The sequence below is a fragment of the Necator americanus genome, chromosome IV (assembly GCF_031761385.1).
Source record: "Necator americanus strain Aroian chromosome IV, whole genome shotgun sequence".
Taxonomy (NCBI): Eukaryota; Metazoa; Nematoda; class Chromadorea; order Rhabditida; family Ancylostomatidae; genus Necator; species Necator americanus.
In genome coordinates, this window is record NC_087374.1 from 35,871,494 (window position 1) to 35,894,969 (window position 23,476).

Sequence of the window (23,476 nt, forward strand, 5' to 3'; positions counted from 1 at the left end):
AACCTGTTAACGATATGACTCCAAAAAATTGATTATCCAGAAAAATGCAATAGACTATTAATACAATGAACATGTGTGGAAATATACACCATAGTACAAGTAAGGTCACAATTCCTCCCTAGAACTAGAGTCACTGGAAATATGTTCGTGAGCACTTTCGTACTGATCCGTACTATTCTCATAAGAACCATTGACATTGTCACTGTGTTCTTCTTTTGTTGTTTTTTCGCCTGTAAAATGGTATACATTGGTATAAAAGGCGGGCGAATGTTTCCTTCTTTGCGCACATGAGGAAGTGGAGAAAAGGATCGGAAAGTCAAGTATGCAAATGACTTCATCAAGAGTTATTGCAATAAGAATACTACCTCTCCGAGGGCGTATTTGTTCCTTTAGGCGGGTAAGGCTTTTTTTTATAGCATTCACCTCTCTCAAGAAAAAAAAACATACGATTGTTGCTATTTAATGAGGTCAATGCAACAAACTGAAAGCAAATGTTGAGGGCACTGTACTGGTTATTTCTATTACTTTGGACAGGTCTTCCTTTTGACATGTATCAAGCCAAAACTATAGCCACCTCTAATAGCGAACTTGCTCCTGCTCCTGATTTCAAAGCATACCAGTATGGTTGAAGTATGAAATACTTGAACATTTTTGCTAGTTCATTAACCTCTTATTCAAACTTTAACGAACGTGTTCAAAATGGAATGGCTTTAAAGTGACAACATAATGACGCTAAGGATAAATAAATTTTGTCGATGAATCTCTCATTATGTAACCAAAAAGATTATTTGGATCAATGCTTTGTCAAATTATATATATATATACATATATATATACATATATATATATATATATATATATATATATATATATATATATATATATATATATATATATATATACTTGTTTGTAAGTTTTACATAATAGAACTTTATATAATTCTTTAATTTCCTTTCTATTTTCTACAACGTTTCACTTCTTCTGTTCTATATATTCTGTGCATAAAATCAAATGTGACTTGTTCGGTGTGTGAACACATACCTTTGTATTTCCGAGACACGCCTTTAGGTAGTATGTATGTGCGCGAGGCACAAGCCGCACTGCGTCAGGCAATGGATGCCAATCTTGTTTAGCTGACTGCGCAAAAAGAAACACTTAGAGAAAAGAAAAAGCAGAGATAGATAGTATAACACAGTGGAAAACTTTTTTTTAAAACCTATCTCTTGTGTTCCAATTGATAAATGGATGATTTAAATCAACAATTCAGAGCGGGATAACAGACAGTCATTCACATTTCTAAACTGCATTTCACTTATATAAACTTTTTAGAGTAAGAGCTGGAGACACAACCAAATGGGAGGTGTGGGCGCGGCGTCACCAAGTCGTAGCACAATAGGCACCGACTAGAGTATTGTGGTGATTAGGACCCTTTCAGGAGCAGCGCGGTGCAATTATCAATGTTCATCAGATTCCTGGAGGCGCAGTGGCACAGTATACGCATACCTTTTGACCGTTTTCCAATTTCGGTTCTCGTTCCTATACTTGCAATGCCACTGCTGCTGCCCTTCCCTCTTTAATAAGAACTACCCACCGAAAATTTCAAATAAATCCCCGTACGTTTAGACGGAGAGAAGACCGAAAAATAAAAGCCAGATCTTTTTGAAAACCGCATCTAACCATTAAGAGATGCTCGAAACCTTTATACATTGAGCTAAATGAAATATATCCATGTGATCATCATAGCTGTCCACTGGAATAAGGTTGTCTAGTAAATCTATCATCACATCACAACGTTAAGTATTTTTTCACACTGTCTGGTATCGTATCTGGGTTCACATTGATATCTATGAAGATGATCATTGCCACTGCAATAGTCGTGAGGAGGAGTAGATAAATCGATTGCCGCCAAATCACGAACGCGATGATCAGTGCCAAACTGGTCATAGATATCCCTTTCAGCAATGTGTCAGGAGGAATCAGCATCCGATACGGTTCCGCTGGAAACTGTTCTAATTTATGTCAAGGGCGAAAGGAATAGAAGAAAGTTGCAGAACTAGTACTTAGCGGCGACACAGGATGCTAAATATCAACGTTTTCAGTTTGAGGACAGCGTCTGATCACTTGGCCAAAGACAGAGAATTTTTGGATTAAAAAGAACGAAGACTGTTTTGAAGAATAGAGCCGGTATTAATCAATCGAAATCCGCTTTAGTTGCGCCAGTGGGATTGACTTAAACTCAGAATAGTTTAGGGATCATGTACGTGTGTCTAGTCTATATAACTTGCGGGGGCTGGCAGATATATCGAGATTGATGACCACATCTGCCTACACAATCATACCATTCTTCAATACGTTTCGATCAGACTGCAATACCACACTGCATAAAGGAATCAAATGAAAGTGACCAAAGTAAGCAATTGACACAATTCTTGAACACACTTCGCTGAAAAATTAGGCCGAATTTGAGGCTCATACTGATTACACTACCGTATCACGAAATTGACCTGATACGGATATCTCAGTGAAGGATTTGATTTGTAGATTACGGAAACGGCGGTGGAACCAATTTAGTTCCTACAAGGTTAAAACGTGCACCGTTGTACACATTCCGATCTCCTCAGCACCGTATTAACTGGTGTTGGATAAATAGGCTGGTGAGGAGACTTCATTAACCTCCGACCGGTCGCTCATGGATGCAGCGCACACACAGGGTGGCAGGCTGCAGCTGATTTCGTATGAAAGAACGCCGTTTTTTTACGATGGTTAGGAGAGGATCTCATTCCCATTATCTACAATCTAACTACGTTTTCCTTGGGATTTCCGCAGCGCGCTAATTTCGTGGTACGCTGCTTTTAAAGAGCCATACTGTTTGGTAAATAACCACCAAAATTATAAGGGTTCTTCTAGGTTGTTTATATTGAATAAGAAGAAGAAACAAGTCACTGTCAACAGGTAGAATTACTATACAAGTTATCACATTTTTATGAAGTATGAGCTAACTGAGGAGACTCTTGACTAGAAGGGTCGCTGTTTAAAGGCGGCGTTTCACAACATTGACAATGTCTGGATCTTTCCACGAATAGATGGGGATAGGGAGTGGTCCACGGGTGTGTGCGTGATCATGCTGAGTCCCTATTGTAATTCAAAAAAAGGCGTGTGAAAGGACTTTGTATGATCCTCTATCCACAGAGATGCAACCTACTATGCGACGGGACCCCGGCAACCCCGTTGTCGTCAAACATCAGCAACCCAGTTCGTATGGGTATGAATAAGCTGCAGAAGCTGCCCATTCGCAAAATCATATAAGCGAATCAATCATAGATGCCATCGTACTACTCTTTTCGTAATCGGTTGCACTGATAGGTAGACGAACTCACACAGAGTTCCTACTACCGTGATCCAGAAGTAATGTAGTAAGACTTTTCAAATAAAAAAACGGTATATTATTCTTCAAAATTTATTTCATCTCTTTCAAAGTTCTCTCCTTTAGGAGCAATACACTTACACCAACGCTTCTTCCAATCGTCGAAACATATGTTACACTTGGTTCCCGGGAGGGCCTTGAGCGCCGTTTTCAATACCACTTTTATTTCCTCATTCGAGTCGAAGCGGTGACCAAGAAGTGGTCTTCTGAGTTTCCAAAACGCCCAGAAGTCAGATTGGGCCAAATCAGGTGAATAGATCGGTTTCAGAACGATATGAGTAGGATTTTTGATGAAGTCGCAAACAACCAAAGCCGTGTTAGATGGCGCATCGAAGAATTAACTTTTCGAAGCAAACGTCAACAACCATAACTCATTAACAACTGACGGTCCTGTCATGTCAACTAAAGAGAGATGTCGGTAAAAGTTGGGCCAAGATGAAAAAAGCATTTGGATAAACTCGGGGGTTTTTAATTGAAGTCTTGCTACTTTTACTTTCTTACAATGTTCTGATGTTCCTTCATTCGCTGAGTAGTATCGAGAAAATCCTTTCTTTTACTTGCGTGAAATGTGAAACTAATGACATTGCCCTTTTCGTAGAGTGTCTGATGATGCTAACCCTGTTTTCGTCCTACCTGCGAAGCGTTCAGGTTTCTAAAAGTTGTATTTGATTGTTCCAAAGTGTCTCGGATCCTCTTTCTACGTCGAAAATGATGAAAAATATTAAAGGATGAGGTAGATTATAACATTATAGGAGGTATTATAGGATTATAACATCATATACGACAATGGCGAAGGGGAAGCTAACATTAAATAAGACACTTTCGTGAATGTTCTTCAATTTTTCTGGGAAGGAAATGCGGGGAGCTTAGATTATGGAAATTCTAAAAATTTCAGATTGTATAAAGTACGTGCAAAAAGTTAGATGAAAAACTAATAAGCTGAAAATACTGAACAAAATACTATCACACCAATAATGGCAGATACATCCCTATTCGTGAGTTAATGGATGAGACTTTTTGCTTCTGGCTTCGCTTGGGTGAAAAATTCGCTTGATGGAGAGTAAAAGAGAAACAAGCGGCGGTAGTCACATTAACGCTAGAGCATTAGTGAGACTGAAGTGGTAGGAATCCAGAACTATACAAACACGATGGTGACATTTGCAAAACTAGGGGAAAGGCAGCAGTCTCTCCTATTCGGTAGAGTAACAGCCAAGGCACATTATCTATATTCAGTGCCTTCATTCCGTGGAGGGCTTACAAACCTACGCACAACCTCACAAATAAGCAACTCCAAACTATTGAAAGTGACTAGTTCTTCCAATGTTTTCGAAATAGAATGTTTACCTTCAACGTCCAACACACAGGACGATTCTTCTCTTCTGTATCCATCAACACAATCACATCGGTACGATCCTGGCAAATTTACGCACTTCTCGTTGGCTTTCGGACATGTTGTTTCCGTGTTACACTCATTTATATCTTGAATAACAAAAAAGTTTTTCTTAAAGAATTTTGCAGTGTAGTTAGGTGCAGTGAAAAACCGGGAATATTGCTTTACCTACGCATCCTTCTATCGTTTCGTTCCACCCGCTTCTGCATTTCACACATCCTTTCGGGCCTGACATTGAGCATCCTCCAGCACAGCCCTCGAAGCACTCTTCAAAAAAGAAAAGAGGAAGTGAAAAGTGAGAAATGCTGCATTTTTAACTAAAAGAATTCAATAAAGAACAACAAGTTGTACTTTCATAAATGAAGGCTAGCATAAACACCGAAATTCTTACATTTCACAAAATTTTGAACATACTTTCACATTCAATCGTCTTGTCTGTTCTCGACTTTTCAAAGTAACCAGCTGCACATTGTCTGCACAGATTTCCAACATAACCTGGCTCGCAAGCACATTTCCCCGTGCCATATCTTCTACCATTTCCCTAAAATACGGGACTGCATTGATATTATTATTATTAAAAAAATCACTGACAATAATACAATGCTTCTTATCAAACAATTTCAAATGTTGATTTTATTATTAAATCCTTCGTTATCCTGCTGGGGCCAAGTCAAAGTTATTAACTTATTTTCCTTTCGTGCATGATCTCTATCTATCGCAAAAGGAATCAACCATAAAATTGTGCTAAAGAAAGTTGTTCAAGAAGCTTGGGACTTTCTTAAATGAACTGTATATGGAACTCTAGGAGGATACACGATGCTTCTGATATCATCATAAGAGCATGAAGCTGTCATAATCAGAGCTCCGCTGTAACCGACAGTTTGACAAGTTTGTTACTAGCACGATTTTAGTGGTTCTGCACTAAAATCTCACTAGTAGCAAAGTGCAAAGTGAAAACTCTAACCTAAAAGAAAAGCGAAAAAAAAAGAAATTTATTGTTTGTTTGTTTGTTTTTTGTTTGGATTTCTTTAAAACTATATCATTAGTCAGCTAAGATTATAAGACTCTGGAACGCCAGTTCCACGCCTCATTTAGATAACATCATCTTTATACAAATTATCATGTAAAATCCAGAGATAGAAGGTTTCGCTTAAAGTTCTTTATCATTTTTACATTCTTTGAGCTACATATGAAGTCGATAACCAAGTAGATTGAAAGGCGGTTCTCTTTGATGATCAAATGTAAAAGCGCTGGCACAAAGCAGTGTTTCACACTTACATCACAGCTTCCACGGCCGAAGCACACCATTCCCGCAAGTTTTAGGCCAGGACATTCTCGACAGTCTTTACCATAGTGACCATCCGGACAGCAAACTGAACAGAATACGTGATGAATATTCTTTACCTTTTACTCTCCGTGCGATGTGCGACATTGAAATAAGAACTTTAAATCCACCGTCACCGTAGCAGAGACACGCTTGTTTATCTTATTTCAGCACTTTCACATGAAGAATAAAATTCGTTTGTTCCTGCGATTGCTGGTGTTCCATGTGCCTAACTAGACTAGAGTGCAAAGGTTTAAAGGCAGTACACCACAAAAGTGACGAGGTGAGGGAATCCGCTGAAAAGCTACAGATGAGGTTGCAGATTGCTGAAACCGGAGCGGTCCCGGTCATTTCTCCCCAATCGGTGTAAAAAAAAAAATAACGGAGTGGAAGACGTCAATTCTTACAACGATCTCAGATGCAACGCGCCACCCTTGTGCACGTCCCACATCCACATGCGAGCGGCAACAAAAATTGATAAAGTCTCCTCACCAGTCTATTCAAATAAAAGCAATGAATGACCTGCTGAGGAGACTGGAATGTATACATAGAGAAGCGCTCTAACGTACCTAGTAAACAAATGCGGTTCCCATGCCGCTTTTTTCACGACGATTTACGACGATTAGGGGGACATGAGCGGAACTAGCCCAGATCCCGCCATCCCATCATCTCTAACTTCTCGCGCGAATCCCTTCACCTCGTCAGATTTGTGGAACTCTGCCTTTAAGCAAACTCTAACATAGGATACAAAAAGTGCTCACTTACGCTATACGCATTTAAACAGTTACAGAGCTCTGTGAATACCCTCTATTTAGTCCATTCCAAAATAATTGTCAGATTCCTTTGGGGCGTTAGCTTATCGAGTTATAGTTTAAAAGTAAGAATCACCAGAAAATTTGAAGATGTCTACTGTGATACATTTACGGCCAATTATCGTTTGAGATAGCTCAAAGGCATCACTCCACGAATCTGAGGTGGTACGGATTCGAAGTGGAGTACTCGTATACGGCATAGTAGATTACGGGGAGGAGAGTGATCCCGTCCATCTGTTCCTAATTGCCGTAAAAAACGGCCCGGAAGATACGGCTTCGGGCGTTTTAGCGCACTATTTCCTACAGGGAGTTCGACTGGAGCGCGCCAGCCTTGTGCAGCGCCGCATCTTTCGCATCCGTTTTTTACGGCAATAAGGAAGAAATGGACGGAATCGCCCCCTTCTCCACAACCTACTATCAATTATAAGAATACTCCACCTGAAATCTGCACCATCTCTGATTCGTGAGGTAATGTTTTTAACAAAAGGAAAACACTTACGTTTGGTTTGTATCTCACATAGCCATTCCGTCATATTTTTCACCTGGTGCTTATAATAGTAGTCTTCTAAGAGATCTTCATGTTCTTCGACAAGAGTATTGCACTGAATAAACATTGACTACACTTCTAAGTAGGGAAAGGCGAGAGATTGGATGAAAACTCCTAATTTACGACAATTTATCACAACAGGAATAAATAAATAAAAGCAAATAAATAAACATATATATATATATATATATATATATATACATATATATATATATATATGAAAAGCGCAGGAAGCAACATTCCGATATGTAAATAACAGAAATGCTCACCCTAAACTCTAACTCATGAAGTCCATGGAAAGGATCCATCTCAACAATTGTGTTCTTTTTGCATATACCTTCCATAACTTCAACAAACCGGGTTTCGCTAAACAAACGTACAACGCAGAGAAGGTTTCAAACAGAAAACGATCCAAAAGTCACCTTGTGGCATATTTCCCCAGCTTTTTTTCTTCCCATGCTGTGTCACCTCCAGCAAAGTGCTGCCGTGCAGTTCTCCGCAAACCCTGCAAAATTCAAACTCTAGGACTCCATCTTTATGCAGTTTTATGCAGCACACACCTGTTTTTCTTGACAGTTTGCACACACAGAACAAGCTGCATTTTACGATCTTTACATCCATTTTTATTTGCTAATTCTCGTAATGGCCGCACGTATTCGGACAACTGGACAATCCCTTCTAGTCTCACACACATAGAGTTATGCGAATAATATCGATATTTTCATCCGAAGTAAATGTAATATTTGTGATTCCTGCACGCCGAAAATCAGCTGGTAAGGCTTTTCCCTTTACCTGAGAAAAATCTCAAAAATCGATCTTTCCCATCACGATATTTCCGTGTAGAGTACACCTGCCCCAAGGTGTCTGTGGGCAATGTTTGGTACGAATCAGTGCAGATGGAACTTAGGTGTGAAGGGTTCCTTCAGAAGATCATGCATGCAAGTTTGTAGTATATTTCTGTTTGCCTCTAAACCAGTGATGTTCACAGCAACATCAACAGGACAGATTCGACTGCTGCACCAATGCTGGTAATTAACTAATTAGTTGCATTATTGCATTGTGCATAGTGTTTAAAATAAGCCACAAACCAAACTAATACACATCTCACATCCCAACCAGAAGTCTTGCTGAAATCAAACTAATAAAGATGAGATATCGGAAGAGTTTGATCGAACGAGCAATTCCTCCGAAGATCTCTCCTATTCATGTTTGATCATTACCAAAGCAGGATATGTAATCAGCTTCAGCAGAAAGGGGCATTTTCGGTGTTAAAAACTCTACTGATATCGGTTCACGCACTTCTATAACCAGAACTGAAATGAGAGCTCCTATGCAGGATTGTCGGGTCAGCTAGGCATACCGCCCTAGGGAAACCGCTAGGAGCTGGGATAGACACTTAAACTCTTTGTTCATGGAGTACCCTCCATTTCATTGTAGAATAATTACCATAACTTACCATTACATTAACGGTAATTAATATAATGGTGAGTTATGGTAATTGTTCTGCAAAGAAAAAACATACTTAGTTTTTTGTGATTCAGGGGACAGCATTACACATGTAACTTAGACTCGCAACAATCATTTGGCTCCGTCCATTCCACTGATGTCCTACCCAGAGTTTGTGATGGGATGACCTAATGTTATTTGCCTTTAAGACAGAAAACACCGTAAAAGTCTGGCAAAGTAGAAATTTAAGTAAATTAAAAATTAATAATTAAAAGATGGAATTCATGGAGCAAAATATTTCTAGAAAGATAAAAATAAATAAAACATTCATATATTTTTCTATGTATTAGGTCGGCTACTTTTTCACAGTGAAAGAATTGACGTTTGAAGCTAGGATATACCTTTTTCAGAGGCATAGGTAAAAGCTAGTTGATTCTAGAGACTTTCTAACCAAAGGTACAGTCGGGTCAAAACGATATGAAGCACAGTGCAACTGAGAAAGCGGTTGCGATCGAAGCGGCGCACTTCGACTACTTACAGTACAGATATCGGTTGGAATCGAGGTGGGACCGAACTGCAGCAATGAGCGGTGGTAACAGGGGTGCTCAGTCGATCCTGACCGCAGCGCTCCGCTCTGCTTCGAGCGCAACCGCTTACGCAACTGCACCGTACGTCATGTCGTTTTGACTCTATTTGACTTTTGACTGACTACTATTAGGTTGTCAAAAAGGTTCTTGCGGTTTTTGTGTCTTATATTTTAAATCAAGTATTTTCAAATTAAAATTTGTTATAATATTTTGACTTTATATAGAGTGTGTTATAACACACTTTTTATATAAAGTCAAAGTATTATAACAAATTATATATATATATATATATATATATATATATATATAAAGTGTGTTTTTCGCTCTATCTAGTCGTTACCTTGGTTTTTTTTTCAGATAATTTGGACTTCAGGTACAGCATGGACAAGAGGCAAATTTGCACGATTTTCTTGTTTCAGTTAAAGCTAGCCCCAAAAGCTGCCGAGACAGCTCGCAATATCAATATTGCGTTTGGCCCAGGAACCATTAACGAACGTACGGTACAATGGTGGTTCAAGAAATTCTGCAGCGGTGACAAGAGCCTTGAACCCGAGCAACCAACTGAGGGTCTTAGTCGAAGCCAACCCACGTACAACTTTGCTGAAGAATTGGATGTAACGTATACGACAATTTCCAACCACTTGCAAAGGATTGGGAAGTCGAAAAAACTCAAATTGACGATAATAAAAAAATCGTCGTTTTGAGGTGTTGAGTGCAATTCTTCAGCGGAACAAAAACGAGCCGTTTCTCAACTGAATTGTGACGTGCGATGAAAAGTGGAGCCTCTACGACAATAGGCGATGTTCGCTCAGTGGTTGGACCGCGACAAAGCTCCACAACACTTTCCAGAGCCAAATTTGCACGCTTGGTGGTCTGCAGCAGGTCTCTTCCATCACAGCTCCGTGAATCCGGGCGAAACAATTGCAGCAGAGTACTGCCAACAAATCGACGAAATGCACCGAAAACTGCAGCATATATGCACGGCATTGGTCAGCAGAAAGACCAATCCTGCTCCACGACAACTCTCGGCAACACATTTCACAATTGGCCTTGCAGAATTTGAACGAATTGGGCTACGAGACTCTCCCCCATTCACTATAATCGCCGGACCTCTCGCCTACCGACTACCACTTTTTCAATCATCTCGAGCTTTCTTCACGAAAAATGCTTCAGGAACCGAGAAGATGCCGAAACGGCTTTTAACGACTTTGCCGCGTCTAGAAGTCCAGAATTTTATTACACTGGAATAAATACACTTGTTTTTCGTTGGCAAAAGTGTATTAATTCTAATGGTTTTTATTTCGACTAATAAGGTTTTGTTATATATGTTAGCTGAGATATGCTTCTTTTAAATTGAAGGTTAAAAAACCCAAGAACTTTCTTGGCATCCTAGTATATATAAGGGCGTCGCGTCTGACCACCCTCCGTCCGTCTAGCCCCATCCAAGATCAGGGCAGTAAAGCATTTATTGAAGCAAAAACTGTTCAATTCTTTCACTGATCTCAAATCCTCTTCTGAGTTGTTCCTTTCCATAGTAGGGTCAAAACGACATGAAGCATAGTGCGCTACGGCTGCGCTCGAAGCGGTGCGATTGAACGTAGCGGTTAAACTCTAGGGGGGGCACCATTCTTCGCTGTAGTTTGCGATGGTCCCATCTCGATCCAACCGCTTTCACGAGCGCACCGGTTACGCAACTGCGCCGTGCTTCATGTCGTTTTGAACCGACTATAGCATTACCAGATCGATAAGTCCGGTTCGCCAAGTCCTAAAATCTGACTAGTCCTAAAATCCATAAATTACCTTCAGAAGTTGGAAAAGTTTAAAGTTACCAGACATATGTGAAACTACGATTAACAGGTGTAAAAAGATCAGGTGCAAGTTTTCACCGTATAAATAGCAAAAACAGGTCTATCACTGACATATAGTAGGGTCAAAACGACATGAAGCACGTACGCAATTGCGTACGCGGCTTCTTCCGAGGCGCTTCGGTGGAGCGTAGTGGCTAGGAGCGTGGTGAAATCCTTGCTGGTACCACCAACGCTATAGTTTGCGACGGTCCCAACTTGGTTCCAAATGCTGCCTCCACGGCGCCGTTTCGAGCACGTACGCAAATGCACCGCAACTACACTTGTGTTTCATGTCGTATTGACCCGACTATAGTCAGTACCAGTCGAATACCCTGGAAGGCAAATTCCGTTGCATTTCATAAAAATGGTAACTCGAAGCGAAAAACCAAAAAGATTTCAAAATCGAGGGGCAGTCGAAGAGTGTCATTCGCAAGCAATGTACAGTCGTGATCCATCGCCGATTATCCCAAACAGGCAAGTTTTGATCAACTCCACAGGTCACGAAAAGAAGAACTTGATCATCATCCCAGACAATATTCCACGTTTTCATCACCTCATGTCATTCCCCATCACTAATATCGCTCCAGTGCGATCCCTCGCTTTGTTCAAATTTGCTTTCATAAATTTAATCGCGCTCTAGAAAATCTCAGAAATCCGTCTGTGTGATGTACGGTGCTGTACACGGTTCTTTGGCGGAACAAACTGTGATAAATCGATTCAGTTTTCCAATTCTGAAGTAGCTTTGATCCCCGAGTCGCCGTGGGAATTCACATCAGACGGACGGAGAGATCTAGGAACACATTTGAGCTCAACACACTCATATCCTCTATTCATTCAGATGTGAACTTACCACTGTTGCGAGTTGAAACTTTCTTTGACGGTGTAACGCTAGCGGAAGCAGCAGCGAGATGAGCAAGCAACAGCCGCCTCCAGAATGCTGTTTTGTACGAAGCCATCTATTGCAACACTCCACCCCTTGCGCCTCCTCCGCCTTGCTATTCGTCGAAAATCAATTCGGACTGCCCGATAGGTAGTAAAGGACGCTACGCTTGCAAGTGTGGCGCGCTGCAGTAGAAGGCATCGTACAAAACAGCATTCAGGGGTCGGTTGCTTGCAGTGATTCAGGGAGAGATGAGCGGAACCACCCCGGTCTCCATAATCTACGACCCCATATAGAGATACTTCACCTGAAATCCGTACCACTTCAGATTCGTATGCTGCCTTGAACTACAGCGCAGTAAAATGACCTATCGTCGTTACTAGCTACTGCTTCTGAGAATATGTTGTCACAGAAGGTGCTGTTTTCTAACGGTACAGTCGTTCTCTTCTAATTTATCCGGGCGAGATGGAACTCTAACCGCAGATATTCAAGTATAAACTCATTCAAAAATGACAAAATAACATCAAGGTTCAGTGTAATCCTACCCTCGGCTACTTCTATATAAAGTGACCACAGTGACGCAATACTAACTTCACCGCTTTCCCCTGATTTGTTGCTTAATGGAACCGTCAAATGTGCAGATATTTCGGCGCGTTCTGACTACAAATATGGCAGAAGTAAACGGAAAAAGCAACATACAATCAACGTTGAATGTGTTCGAGTCAGTGCCATCTATTGGGGAGGTCAGAGAAGAGAATATGACAAGAACTGCAGAAAATACTGCTGTGGTCACCCGATCGAAAGAATAGAGCGCCAGATATGATTGGCCTTACCGGCTAGAAAGAACGACCAAATAAAACGACCACATAAAAACTCGCACGTAACAAGTTCATAAGATCGCTTACGAAAATGAAATGACGTTTTGTACTGCACAGATCGGTTTTGGTTCAGTCGCTCATGGCACCTCCTCTGTTTGTCATCGATGGAACTCCTTCTAAAGGTTTCTGATTGGTAACTATCTATCTAAGGTTTGCAACCTAAAACTCCGTCAAAGCCTTGCATTTGATTTCTCGCTGCTAATAACCGAAGGCAAAAAAATCCGAGCTCATTGTTAATCGATAATGGGCGATAATTCATAAACCCTGGTGAAACTTAAGGAGTTAAAGCTCCTAACTCAACAATCAAATATGAATAAGTATATGTACAAATGTCTACAAAACAAAAAAATCTGTATGAATGAATACATTCACGTCTGAATGGAAATCTCTACGAACTGAACAGTCAAACCAAACTTTTCCCAAAGACCCTTGTGGTCAGGCGCAAGTTCTGCGCTGCTTCTCGTACGATTTTTTTTGGTGTGATTCTGTTTGTACGCAAAACCAAGACCTGTTTGAGGTTTTGGCATACCCCGATCACGAATATGATAACCAATTTGCTCTAAAATATCAATTTATTGATCTTTACCTTCTTGTCCAACTAAAGCATATAAAATCTCTCTTATTCTGGAATTCGTAGATGGCTAATGCAAACATAGGCACCATTCTGTCTGATGGTATTTTGTCGATTTCATCGAATTACTTATCTGTCCTTCACATTTTCTGTAGAGCTAGATTCTCAACAACAGAAATACTGGCATTTTTATATCTAATTACGGAAATGATAGCCCTTTCTTAAAATATTCAATATGTGTTGCAAAGAATATAGTCGGGTCAAGACTACATGAAGCTCAGTGCAGCTGCGTAAGTTCTTGCTCTCGAAGAGGCTGGGATCGAGGTGGAACCATCGCGAACAACAACAGGCTACACCGAGCTTCATATCATTTTGTCCCGACTACACAAGTCTGCAATGCAGTAACTCTTCCAGCCTCCTTCAAATACAATGTTGTAAAAATTGAGAAAAATATCACCTTCACGTGATGCGAAAATTTAAGAGCGAAGTTAGGTACGCTGGCTACTCAAAACAGAAAGCGAAATTGGTTTTTACGCGCTATTGAAAACTACTGATAGTCCATCCACAGCCATTTACGAGTGATTCGAAAGAGCGCTGCTTGCCGAGACAACTGATTATACCACATTGTACCACGAGTCAGATCATTGTGTTGGAGGATAAATCTAAAAAAGACTCAAATATATTATTCATAAGCACTTTTACCCTCTTAATGCGTCTACTATACCCTTTCGGAATCCTGGTGTTCTATGCATCTACTATACCCTTTCGGAATCCTTGGCTTCCCTTTATATTTATGCATCTAATTTATATTTGTTACGATTCGCTCAAACTTAAAGGCATCACCCAACGAATCTGAGGTGGTACGGAATTCAGGCGGAGTATTCGTATACAAGATCGTAGATTATGGATAGAAGGGTGATTCCTTCCATTTCTTCCTAAACACCGTAAGAAGCGGCCCGTAAAATACGGCTTCGAGCGATCCGGCGCGCTATCTTCTAAAACGAGTTCGATTGAAGCGCGCCAGCCTTGTGCACGCGCCGCATGTTCGGGACCGTTTTTTACAGCAATCAGGAGGAAAGGGACGGAATCACTCCTCTCTCCATAACTTACCAACCCGTATAAGAATACTCCATCTGAAATCCGTACCTTTTCAGATTCCGTGGGGTGATGCCTTTAACTTTGCGACAAAATGTCACTCTCCTGATCAAACTCGGTAGCAAAGACCAGATTTTTTCTTGTTGTAGGTTTCTACACCCATGGGTTACAAGCTGTCTTGCTACTGTGAGTCATAACTTTGTTCCTTTAGAAGGATCAGGAAAATCGCAAATCTCTAGGACATCTCATCTAAACAGACTACTGCAAAGCAAAGTAGTACGAAGACGTTCCTTATCAAGCTTGCCTTGAAAACATTTAAACTACGTATACACTGCTGATATGATACCGGAAGATTTCAGAAAAAAAAAACCATACCAATAAACAATACAAATGAAGACTTACAGCTTCGAATGTAGCCACTAAAAAGTGGCAGTACCGACACCTATCATTTTCCTTTTTGTTCTGATAGGCAGAGGCAACCACTACGAAGAGGCCGCAAGCAGCTAGCAGATGCATATTGCACACGAATGATTTAGAAAAATGTGGCCAATCTTTAGCCAAATACAGGTGATCGATAGAGAACACCGACCGCTGCGCCGCCACTCGCCGCAAGATCTACTGCCTCTAAAACAAACAAACCGTAGCAAAAGACTCAAAACAGAGGGGTGGAAAAACAAGAGAACACGATGAAGCATATACTAGACAAGATTACAGTACAGAAGAAATGACAAGAATAATAAACAAGTTTGCTCTATATATATATATATATATATATATATATATATATATATATATATATATATATATATATACATATATATACATGTATATGTATATATATACATATATGTATATGTATATATATATACATGTATATGTATATATATATATATACATGTATATGCATATATATACATATATATATATATATATATATATATATATTGATAGCTAGAAAGGTACACGAATCGATCAAACAAAAGGAAGAATTGAGGGATTATTTCAGTTATTATAGCTACCAAGTTCCATTTTTTTCATAACAAATGAGCATGACTTCATGTCACTAGCTTTATGTTTTCTTAAGTGGTGGTTCGTCATGTCATCTCTTGCACGTACAAGTATTCACAGCTACACGTCTCATTTTAGCAGGAAATGACTTGACCGCGAACGCTGGCAGGAAACGGATCAATTTTCTCTCTTTTTTTTTCGGGAATTTTAACGACCTCAGAGAGTATGTTGTATAAGGCTTACGGTATAGTTTTAATAGAAACACTGAATTGATACATAGGCTGACCCCAGCTGGTCATTCTATGATACTTTATCCTTTGCTATGAGGTTGACCATCTATTTCTTCCTTTGCACTTGAAAAAAATCGAGGTTTGAAAGCTAGTTCATGCTTCTTCCTGGGGCTCCGGTAAAACTAAGCGGTTGTAGGGACTTTCTAGTTTTTGTAGTGCTACCGTTGTAATGCAAATGGATAGTGTTCCGAGTTATTTTCTTCCAGGAGCATAGATGCGATAGGGAAGAGCCGGACGCTCCTCAGGTGAAGGGGGTCATGGGGGCAGTTCAGGTGATGAGGATCCCTCTGCCAACTGTCCGAAAGTGAAAGGGTCACTTCGAAAACCGTACAAAAGTGAAGGAGGTTCTTTTGTCAACCATCCAAATGCACAGCATAGATGCGATAGTCGGAGCACCGGTTCTGACTATCGCATCTATGCTTATGGGAAAATATTTCAATTTCAAAAAAAGCATAGGAGGCTTCTTCTGTAACCTCTACGTTATTATGACGTAGCCTTCGTTTGGTGCGTAGGTGAGGCCGTGTATTTCTGCAAGCCATACAAGTGTACTTTCATTCTAAGGCAAAACCGCCTCTCGATTTCAGTTGTGTACATGACTCCAAAAGTAGTGCAATGATTTGTTCCCAGAAGTAAAGTAAAGATTGGCAAAACCACGATGAATCGTTTGGATTTGCCCAAATCAGATAGTAATTCGATAAAACCAAAGTAGTTTCATGCAACTTTCGCCACTCAGAAACGCCACAAGTATTCAGTAACATGTTCTCTAGAAAGGTATCGTATCAACCCTAAAGTGTAAAACATCTTCATAGAACCTTTAGCACTCTACTGGGCCAAGTGTTGGTCAATAAAAAAAGTTGAGGCTCGTTTTGAAGTATTCGAGATCGCGCAGACTCGATACCGTTCACAGCAAGATGGAAATAACTGACATTTACCCTGACCTAGTACATCATCAGCGAAGTAATGTGGCGTTACCAACAAAGGTGCGATAGAAAAGAGTCGTACTCTCCTCAGATGAAGGGGGTCTAGCTCTTCGGGTCCAGCCCAATTGATTAGAATAATTTCACCAACCGTCCAAAAATAAAGGGGATCCTTTCGCTATCCGTCCTATAGTGAAGAGCGTCCTTTTGCCTAGCGTCCAAAAGTGGAGGAGTCGGATCACCGTCTCCGAATATCGTATCTATGCCCAGGAGTGGGAGGAATTCCACACGGTACTCCAAAAAGCCACCAAGTTCAACAAAACGTTGAGCGAGGAGACAAACACCAACGCAACCGCCAACAAGGAGTATTCAGCACCGAATCCACACCAACAGAAGGTTCTCCTCCACTGCCTCTACGGCTCGCACAAGATGCTGTGGTGGGTGCGAGCTGCTATCTGATAACCAGACGGTCAACGTCAATGTCAATACGCGGACCCCTGCGAGCTGGCCGCCGCGATCCGAGAAAACCGGTAGGTTAACGGGTAGGCTTGCTGCCGTTCACCTACCCGTTAACGCTACTCCCTAAATCTCCCCCCATCAGACTACCGCTGGTTCAGAGCCTTTAAAGGCAACATACCACGAATCTGACGTGGTGATGGAATACGATGAGCTAGAGATGGAGTTGTAGATTGCGGGAACCGGGTAGTTCCGCTCATCTTTCCCTAACTGCAGTAAAAAAGTGGGCTGGAAGACGTCCTTTTTTACGACGATTTCAGTTTTAATGCACCACTCTTGTGCCGCATCAAAGTGCGACCTGTCGAAGATCAGTGAGTGATGTCACCTCACCAGTCTACTCAAAGGCATCACTCCACGAATCTGAGGTGGTACGGATTTCAGGTGGAGTATTCGTATACGGCATAGTAGATTATGTGGAGGAGAGTGATTCCGTCCATTTCTTTCTAATTGCTGTAAAAACGGCCCGGAAGATATGGCTTCGGGCGTTCTGGTGGTGTGCTGCCTTTAAAGGCATCACCCCACGAATCTGGGGTGATGCGGATTTTGGTTGGGGAAGGGACCTCATTCACTTTTAAACGGTTGGCGAAATTACCCCCTTCACTTTGGGCGGTTGGCGAAACGATCCCTTCACTTGAGCTGCACCTCATGAGCTAAACCCCCTTCACCTGAGGAGGGTCCGGCTTCTCATGCTTCTCCGGCACCTATGCGAGTGATCATCAAAGTGTGACTAGCAAAGTATGAAATCGTAAAGGGTATGCGTAATCTAGAAAAAAAATAGATAGCCAACCTAATACAAAATATCAATCTGTGTATAGTCGACTCAAGCTGAGCTGGTGTGGAGAGAGGAGGACATAGAAATCTTGACTCAGTAGTGAAATACTCATGAGGCGTGGTAATGACAGTCAATTATTTCTTATTGAGCAGTTCCTGAATTAACAAACAGGAAACAAAGTCAGTTGTTGAAAGAGAAAGTAGAAATCTATGGTTAGGACGTCTTTGTAGTTTACACTAACATTTGAGAAGCCCAAGGGTGCAGCACAGCGGCCAAATTCGGATAATGTTTCAGCCACGCCCACAGTCGTCTCAATTCTTTGATCACTCCGGGTATATTGATACCGAACTCGTATGGAGAGTAAGGGCACTTACTCAGTACAGATTTGACCCATCACGTTAGTTACAACCTTAACCTTTACAAGATCTACTGGAGTGAATAATCTTCAAAACCGCAGTACCTCCAAACCGCGCGCCCGCGCAGCTCTGAACTCTGCGGGTAGCCTACGGCTCCCAGTGGAGCACGACTGCCTAGATCGTCTTCAAATTTAACGGTTCAGTGTTCAGCTGCTATCCTCGAGTTATATAGGTCGACTGTGAATGATGCGACAGGACCTCGAACTTCTGTAAAGATCCCTCTCCACGCATAGTCAAGCACAAACCTCACCCGAATTGCTTAGAACTCGCATCCTCTGGACCCTGAGGAAAAGAAACTGAATAAAATGCTTCCATGCGCTTGCATCCACCAACGTCCAAAAACCACAGCGCGTGACTGTGTTTTGCATAGGTCCCAGAACACAGTCATACCAACGAGAGGGAACCCAGGAACGCATGACGGACCGAATGGGAGAAAGTGAGAGGAACTCCCGACCGGTCGAAAGAAACTGCTGTGGAATTAGCAGGAGAGAACAGCTAGCAAACCACGCAGCACAGCACAAGCCCAACCGAATTCTTGGAAGCGCGCCAAAACGACGTTGCGTAGCTGTTTTAAAGGGCCGTTGGTACACACTGCGATAGAGCACGCCATCCGAAGTCTGTACACGTCTAACACCTGTCCATGTCAATGGTTGTCTGACGTTCCTCGAATCGCACAATGTTTCACCTCCGAGGCTCTCGCCATCGGCTCTTCCGATTACTCATTGGGAGTCGACATTGGCCTGTGGCAGAACTGTCACTTTGTGGGCTGTTTCTCGGTGAAGTCTGTTGGATTTAATTCTTGTGTGTTGTGTCTGCTCTTTCTCAGATTTTAGATTTAGTAGTAAGGCGTTGTTCTACTTCTCGTATCCTGGAGTCTAAAAAAAAAACTGCATTTTCCCCTGCCTCGGCTAGTAGGATGGTGATGACCAATATTGAGTCATCTTATCTGCGTTTCATTGGCGTCGAGGCTCTGTTCAGTAGGAAAAAAGGAGACCTCATTTTGATGTGACGTTGGATGGAACTAGATGTTTTCTGCTAGTGCACGAGTGTTTTTGTTATCCTGCATATTTGACGATTTTTTGTAATCTGCGAGCATAGTGCCTTGTTCCGTAAAAGTTGATAAAAGTCATTCCAACTAACAATGGATAAAAATTGCCTTCACTACCCTCTTTATAGGCCAGTGTTAGTAGTGCTCGAACTCGTGGGTGTCATCAGATTTGGGAAGAAAAGGCAATTAAGGTCGCAAATCGCTTCTCTCTTTCAGTCTCTAAATGTTGACCAGATATCTATGTAAGTTAATGCTTCTGATCAAATATTCGGATTAAATTATATCGAATATACTCGAGCTTTCTGGTGTTTCGACCTCTCTGTGTATTCGAATAAGCGAGTAGTTCGTGCACATCCTATAATTTCGAATAAATCGCCCTCTCGATGATTTGAGGATTTCGGATAGAAATTCGTCCAAATACAACAACATGCATAATCCGCACTCGCTGCAACCACGAAATGTGTCAGTGTGACGGAAAAAAATGTATACTATTTGCTATGAGAATCTCATATAACTCGAAAAAAAAATTGGTGATTTGTAGAGATGCAGTGCAGGCATTCTAAGGTTACTTGAATAAATTTCGAAAAAAAAAATGCATGGGCGATACAGCAGCTACGAAGGCGTTAAATTTGAGATTAACTTTCTCACTAATTATTTTCATTGAGTTTTCTCTGGAATTTGCTCCATAAAAGTTGTCCAAAAATAGTAGTGAGTGGTTCCTCTACAAAATTGCTACTTCTTCTAATTCTAACTCTACTTCTTCTAAGACTCCGGATGCTCACCGATTCTATTTGTGTCTTCTGTTTTGCATACGAAGGATTGTATTATTCCGTGGACCATTTTTGTTGGTATAGGCTACGCGCGCCCGGCGCGGTTTGGCCGCTCTGCGTATTGGTGGTTATTGAACGTTCACAACCAAATGTTCAATAACCACTAAACCGCGGGGCTGTGAACTTATCCTTATGCGTGCAGTCTTATCCTTACTTCTAAATTCTCAACGATGATGTCATTGCTTATTGGTGGTGTACATAGATAGATCCTCATTGTTGTGCTAAGCTTGCTAGGCTTCTTATTCTCAAAACTAGATTTATACAACTAATTTTGAGGAGGAGTTATTGGTATATGTTGAGATTTTGTCGTTTGATTTGTCATAGATAACATTCCGTCCAGTTAGTTTCTACGGAGAGGTAATATGAACCTTCGAGAGGTAATCAGTGTCCACAGCTCTCCTAGCTCTTACATTCCTGTTTTGGATGCATATCAGGATTATGTGCAAAGATTTGTAATTATTGAGGTACGAAGATAGTTGTGGGGAGGGGCAATCAACACTGCTCTAATCGAACTGTACTCGAATTGCACTTAAGGGCAGCATACCACGAATTTGGCATGGCGAGGCTATCCGCGGAAAGCGCTAGAGATAGGCTTCTAGAATCCTGGATCTGGGGTGGTTTCGCTCATCTCTCTAATCGTCGTAACAAAATGGCGTCCTAACCGCTTTAGTTCCTATAGAACCTTAGGATCCGGTTTTATGTTCACATTCCGTTCCCCTCACCAGCCTATTAATTGATTTTACTAGAATAGGCCGGTAAGAAGACCTCATTAAAGGCATCACCCCACGAATCTGAGGTAGTACGGATTTCAGGTGGAGTATTCGTACACAGGGTAGTAGGTTATGGAGAGAAGGTCGATTCCGTCCATTTGTTCTTAATTGTCGTAGAAAACGGCCCGTAAGATACGGCTTCGAGCGTTCCGGCGCGTTATTCTCTACAACGAGCCCGATTGGACCGCGCCAGCCTTGTGCATGCACCGCATCTTCCGGGCCGTTTTTACGGCAATTAGGAAGAGATGGACGGAATCACCCTCTCTCCATAATCTGCTATGCCGTATACGAATACTCCACTTGAAATCCGTACCACCTCAGATTCGTGGGGTGATACCTTTAATCTTCTACCGCTCGCACGTAGGTGCGGCACATGTATAAGGGTGGCACGTTGCAACTAAAATCGTCGCAAAAAAGGCGTCTTTTACGTTTTCTTTTTTTGTTGTGACGATTAAGCAGAGATGAGCGGAACCATCCCGGAATCGCAATCTGCAACCCTTTAGTCTAGTTTCTCTAGGTTTTTCCGTGGATTCCCTCACCAAGTCAAATTCGTGGTATGATCCCTTCAAGCTATCATAACAGCATACCTCAAAGCATCTTTTCGGCCTTTTTTTCTTGGTTGAAAGTGCTAGATGGTATGTTTAGCTATTTCCTTCCACTAAACCTGTTTGATGGGTTCGGTGGAGTTAAAGCACTCGTAGTTTCAGTTCTATCTTCCTTTTTTTCTCTTAGTAGCTTTAGCCTCGATATCATAGATCCTCTAACACAAGTGCGTATGTTTTAGGACTGACCCCAAATGACTTAGGTATTCAATTGCAGTGATGAACTGCTGCCCTCTCAAATAAGACACCCATTTGACAGTCAAGGGCTGCTCTAGAAACTATTTTTGCGCTCTAAGTGCAGTTCGAGTACAGTTCGATTGGACCGTTCCCTATTACCTTTACAACATCAGCGGTTAAAGGCAGCATACCACGAATCTGAGGTGGTGCGGATTTGAGGTGGAGTATCCGCATACGGGGTCGTAGATTATGGAGACGGGGGTAGTTCCACTCATCTCTCTTTGCATCACTGCAAACAGCCGCCTCCAGAATGCTGTTTTTTACGACGCCATCTATTGCAACGCTCCACCCCTTGCTCCGCCTCCGCCTTGCGATTCGTCCAAAATCAATTCGGACTGCCCCGATGGGGCCCGACCCCGTATACGGATACTCCACTTGAAATCCGTAATACCCCAGATTCGTGATATTCTGCCTTTAATTAACTGTTCCGTCCGAGTGTTAAATATTGCAATTTTGATTATGTATAGTTGGAGTTTGACGTGAAGACACTTCGATCCTGACGATGAGATAGGTTGATCGAAGCGAAGATGGTGCCCGTAAACTCCTCGGAGTTTTCTTATCTTTTTTTTTGTAGTTTCCTGTCTTTCATTAATTGTACATGATTAGCGTTGTTTGCAGCCGTAGTAGTAATAAAATAATTTTTGATTGGAGCTTTTTTTTGCTATCAGAACTATGTTTCTGGTTTTATGGTTATGATTTGTTGGAGTTCTCTGCTACTTCTCTCATGAAATTGCGCATGAGTATGGATTTTCCTTCGACTACCACTCATACACAATTACGTGAATAAGTGACTTTGAAATCCGAAGGCTACAAACTAAAATCTAAGCGTTAAAGGTGCCCTAGCTGGAAAGCAAACAATAAAACGGTCGAGAAAGGGGTTTTGCTTAGACCACATAATCTTAATCAAGCACTGCCACAGGGGAAAAAATGTGGAGTAATACTATCGAAGAGTGTTCAGCAAAGCTTACCGGCATCATCGCCATATCCGCGAAGCATCATATCAGGGTTGTGTCAGTGCACACCAATCGATTAGGTGCAGCAGGATCTTTGCCTACAGGCGAAGATGTCAGTAGTGAAGAGCAGTCATATGATAAGCCGAAATGAAGCTTCGCCCTTACTAGTGAAGTACATATGTGGTGTTTCTAATGCCATAACATGACGAAATCTGCTTCTAAAAGAGCACAAAAGTGGTCAGCATAGCAATTATAGAAAAGTGGAATTCATGGGAAATAAAATTGAAATATTGGAATTCTTCTAGAAGAATTAGAG

At 41.4% G+C, this 23,476-nt stretch overlaps 1 protein-coding gene across 2 annotated transcripts; it reads right to left on the reverse strand.

Moving 5' to 3' along the window:
• Positions 1-105: 105 nt before the first annotated feature.
• Positions 106-15,317, reverse strand: RB195_003771 (uncharacterized protein; the record flags this gene model as incomplete). 2 transcript variants are annotated; one of them, XM_064201559.1, is made up of 9 exons in its annotated part: positions 106-230; positions 4,769-4,903; positions 4,983-5,081; positions 5,229-5,355; positions 6,093-6,187; positions 7,450-7,552; positions 7,767-7,863; positions 7,920-8,002; positions 15,204-15,317. In XM_064201559.1, the coding sequence occupies 9 exons, from the start codon at positions 15,315-15,317 to the stop codon at positions 106-108; spliced, it is 978 nt and encodes a 325-aa protein (XP_064057440.1). The 2 variants fall into 2 exon arrangements, with proteins under 2 accessions (XP_064057440.1, XP_064057441.1); XM_064201560.1 differs by lacking the exon at positions 106-230 and adding an exon at positions 1,786-1,997.
• Between the last annotated feature and the right edge of the window lie 8,159 nt (positions 15,318-23,476).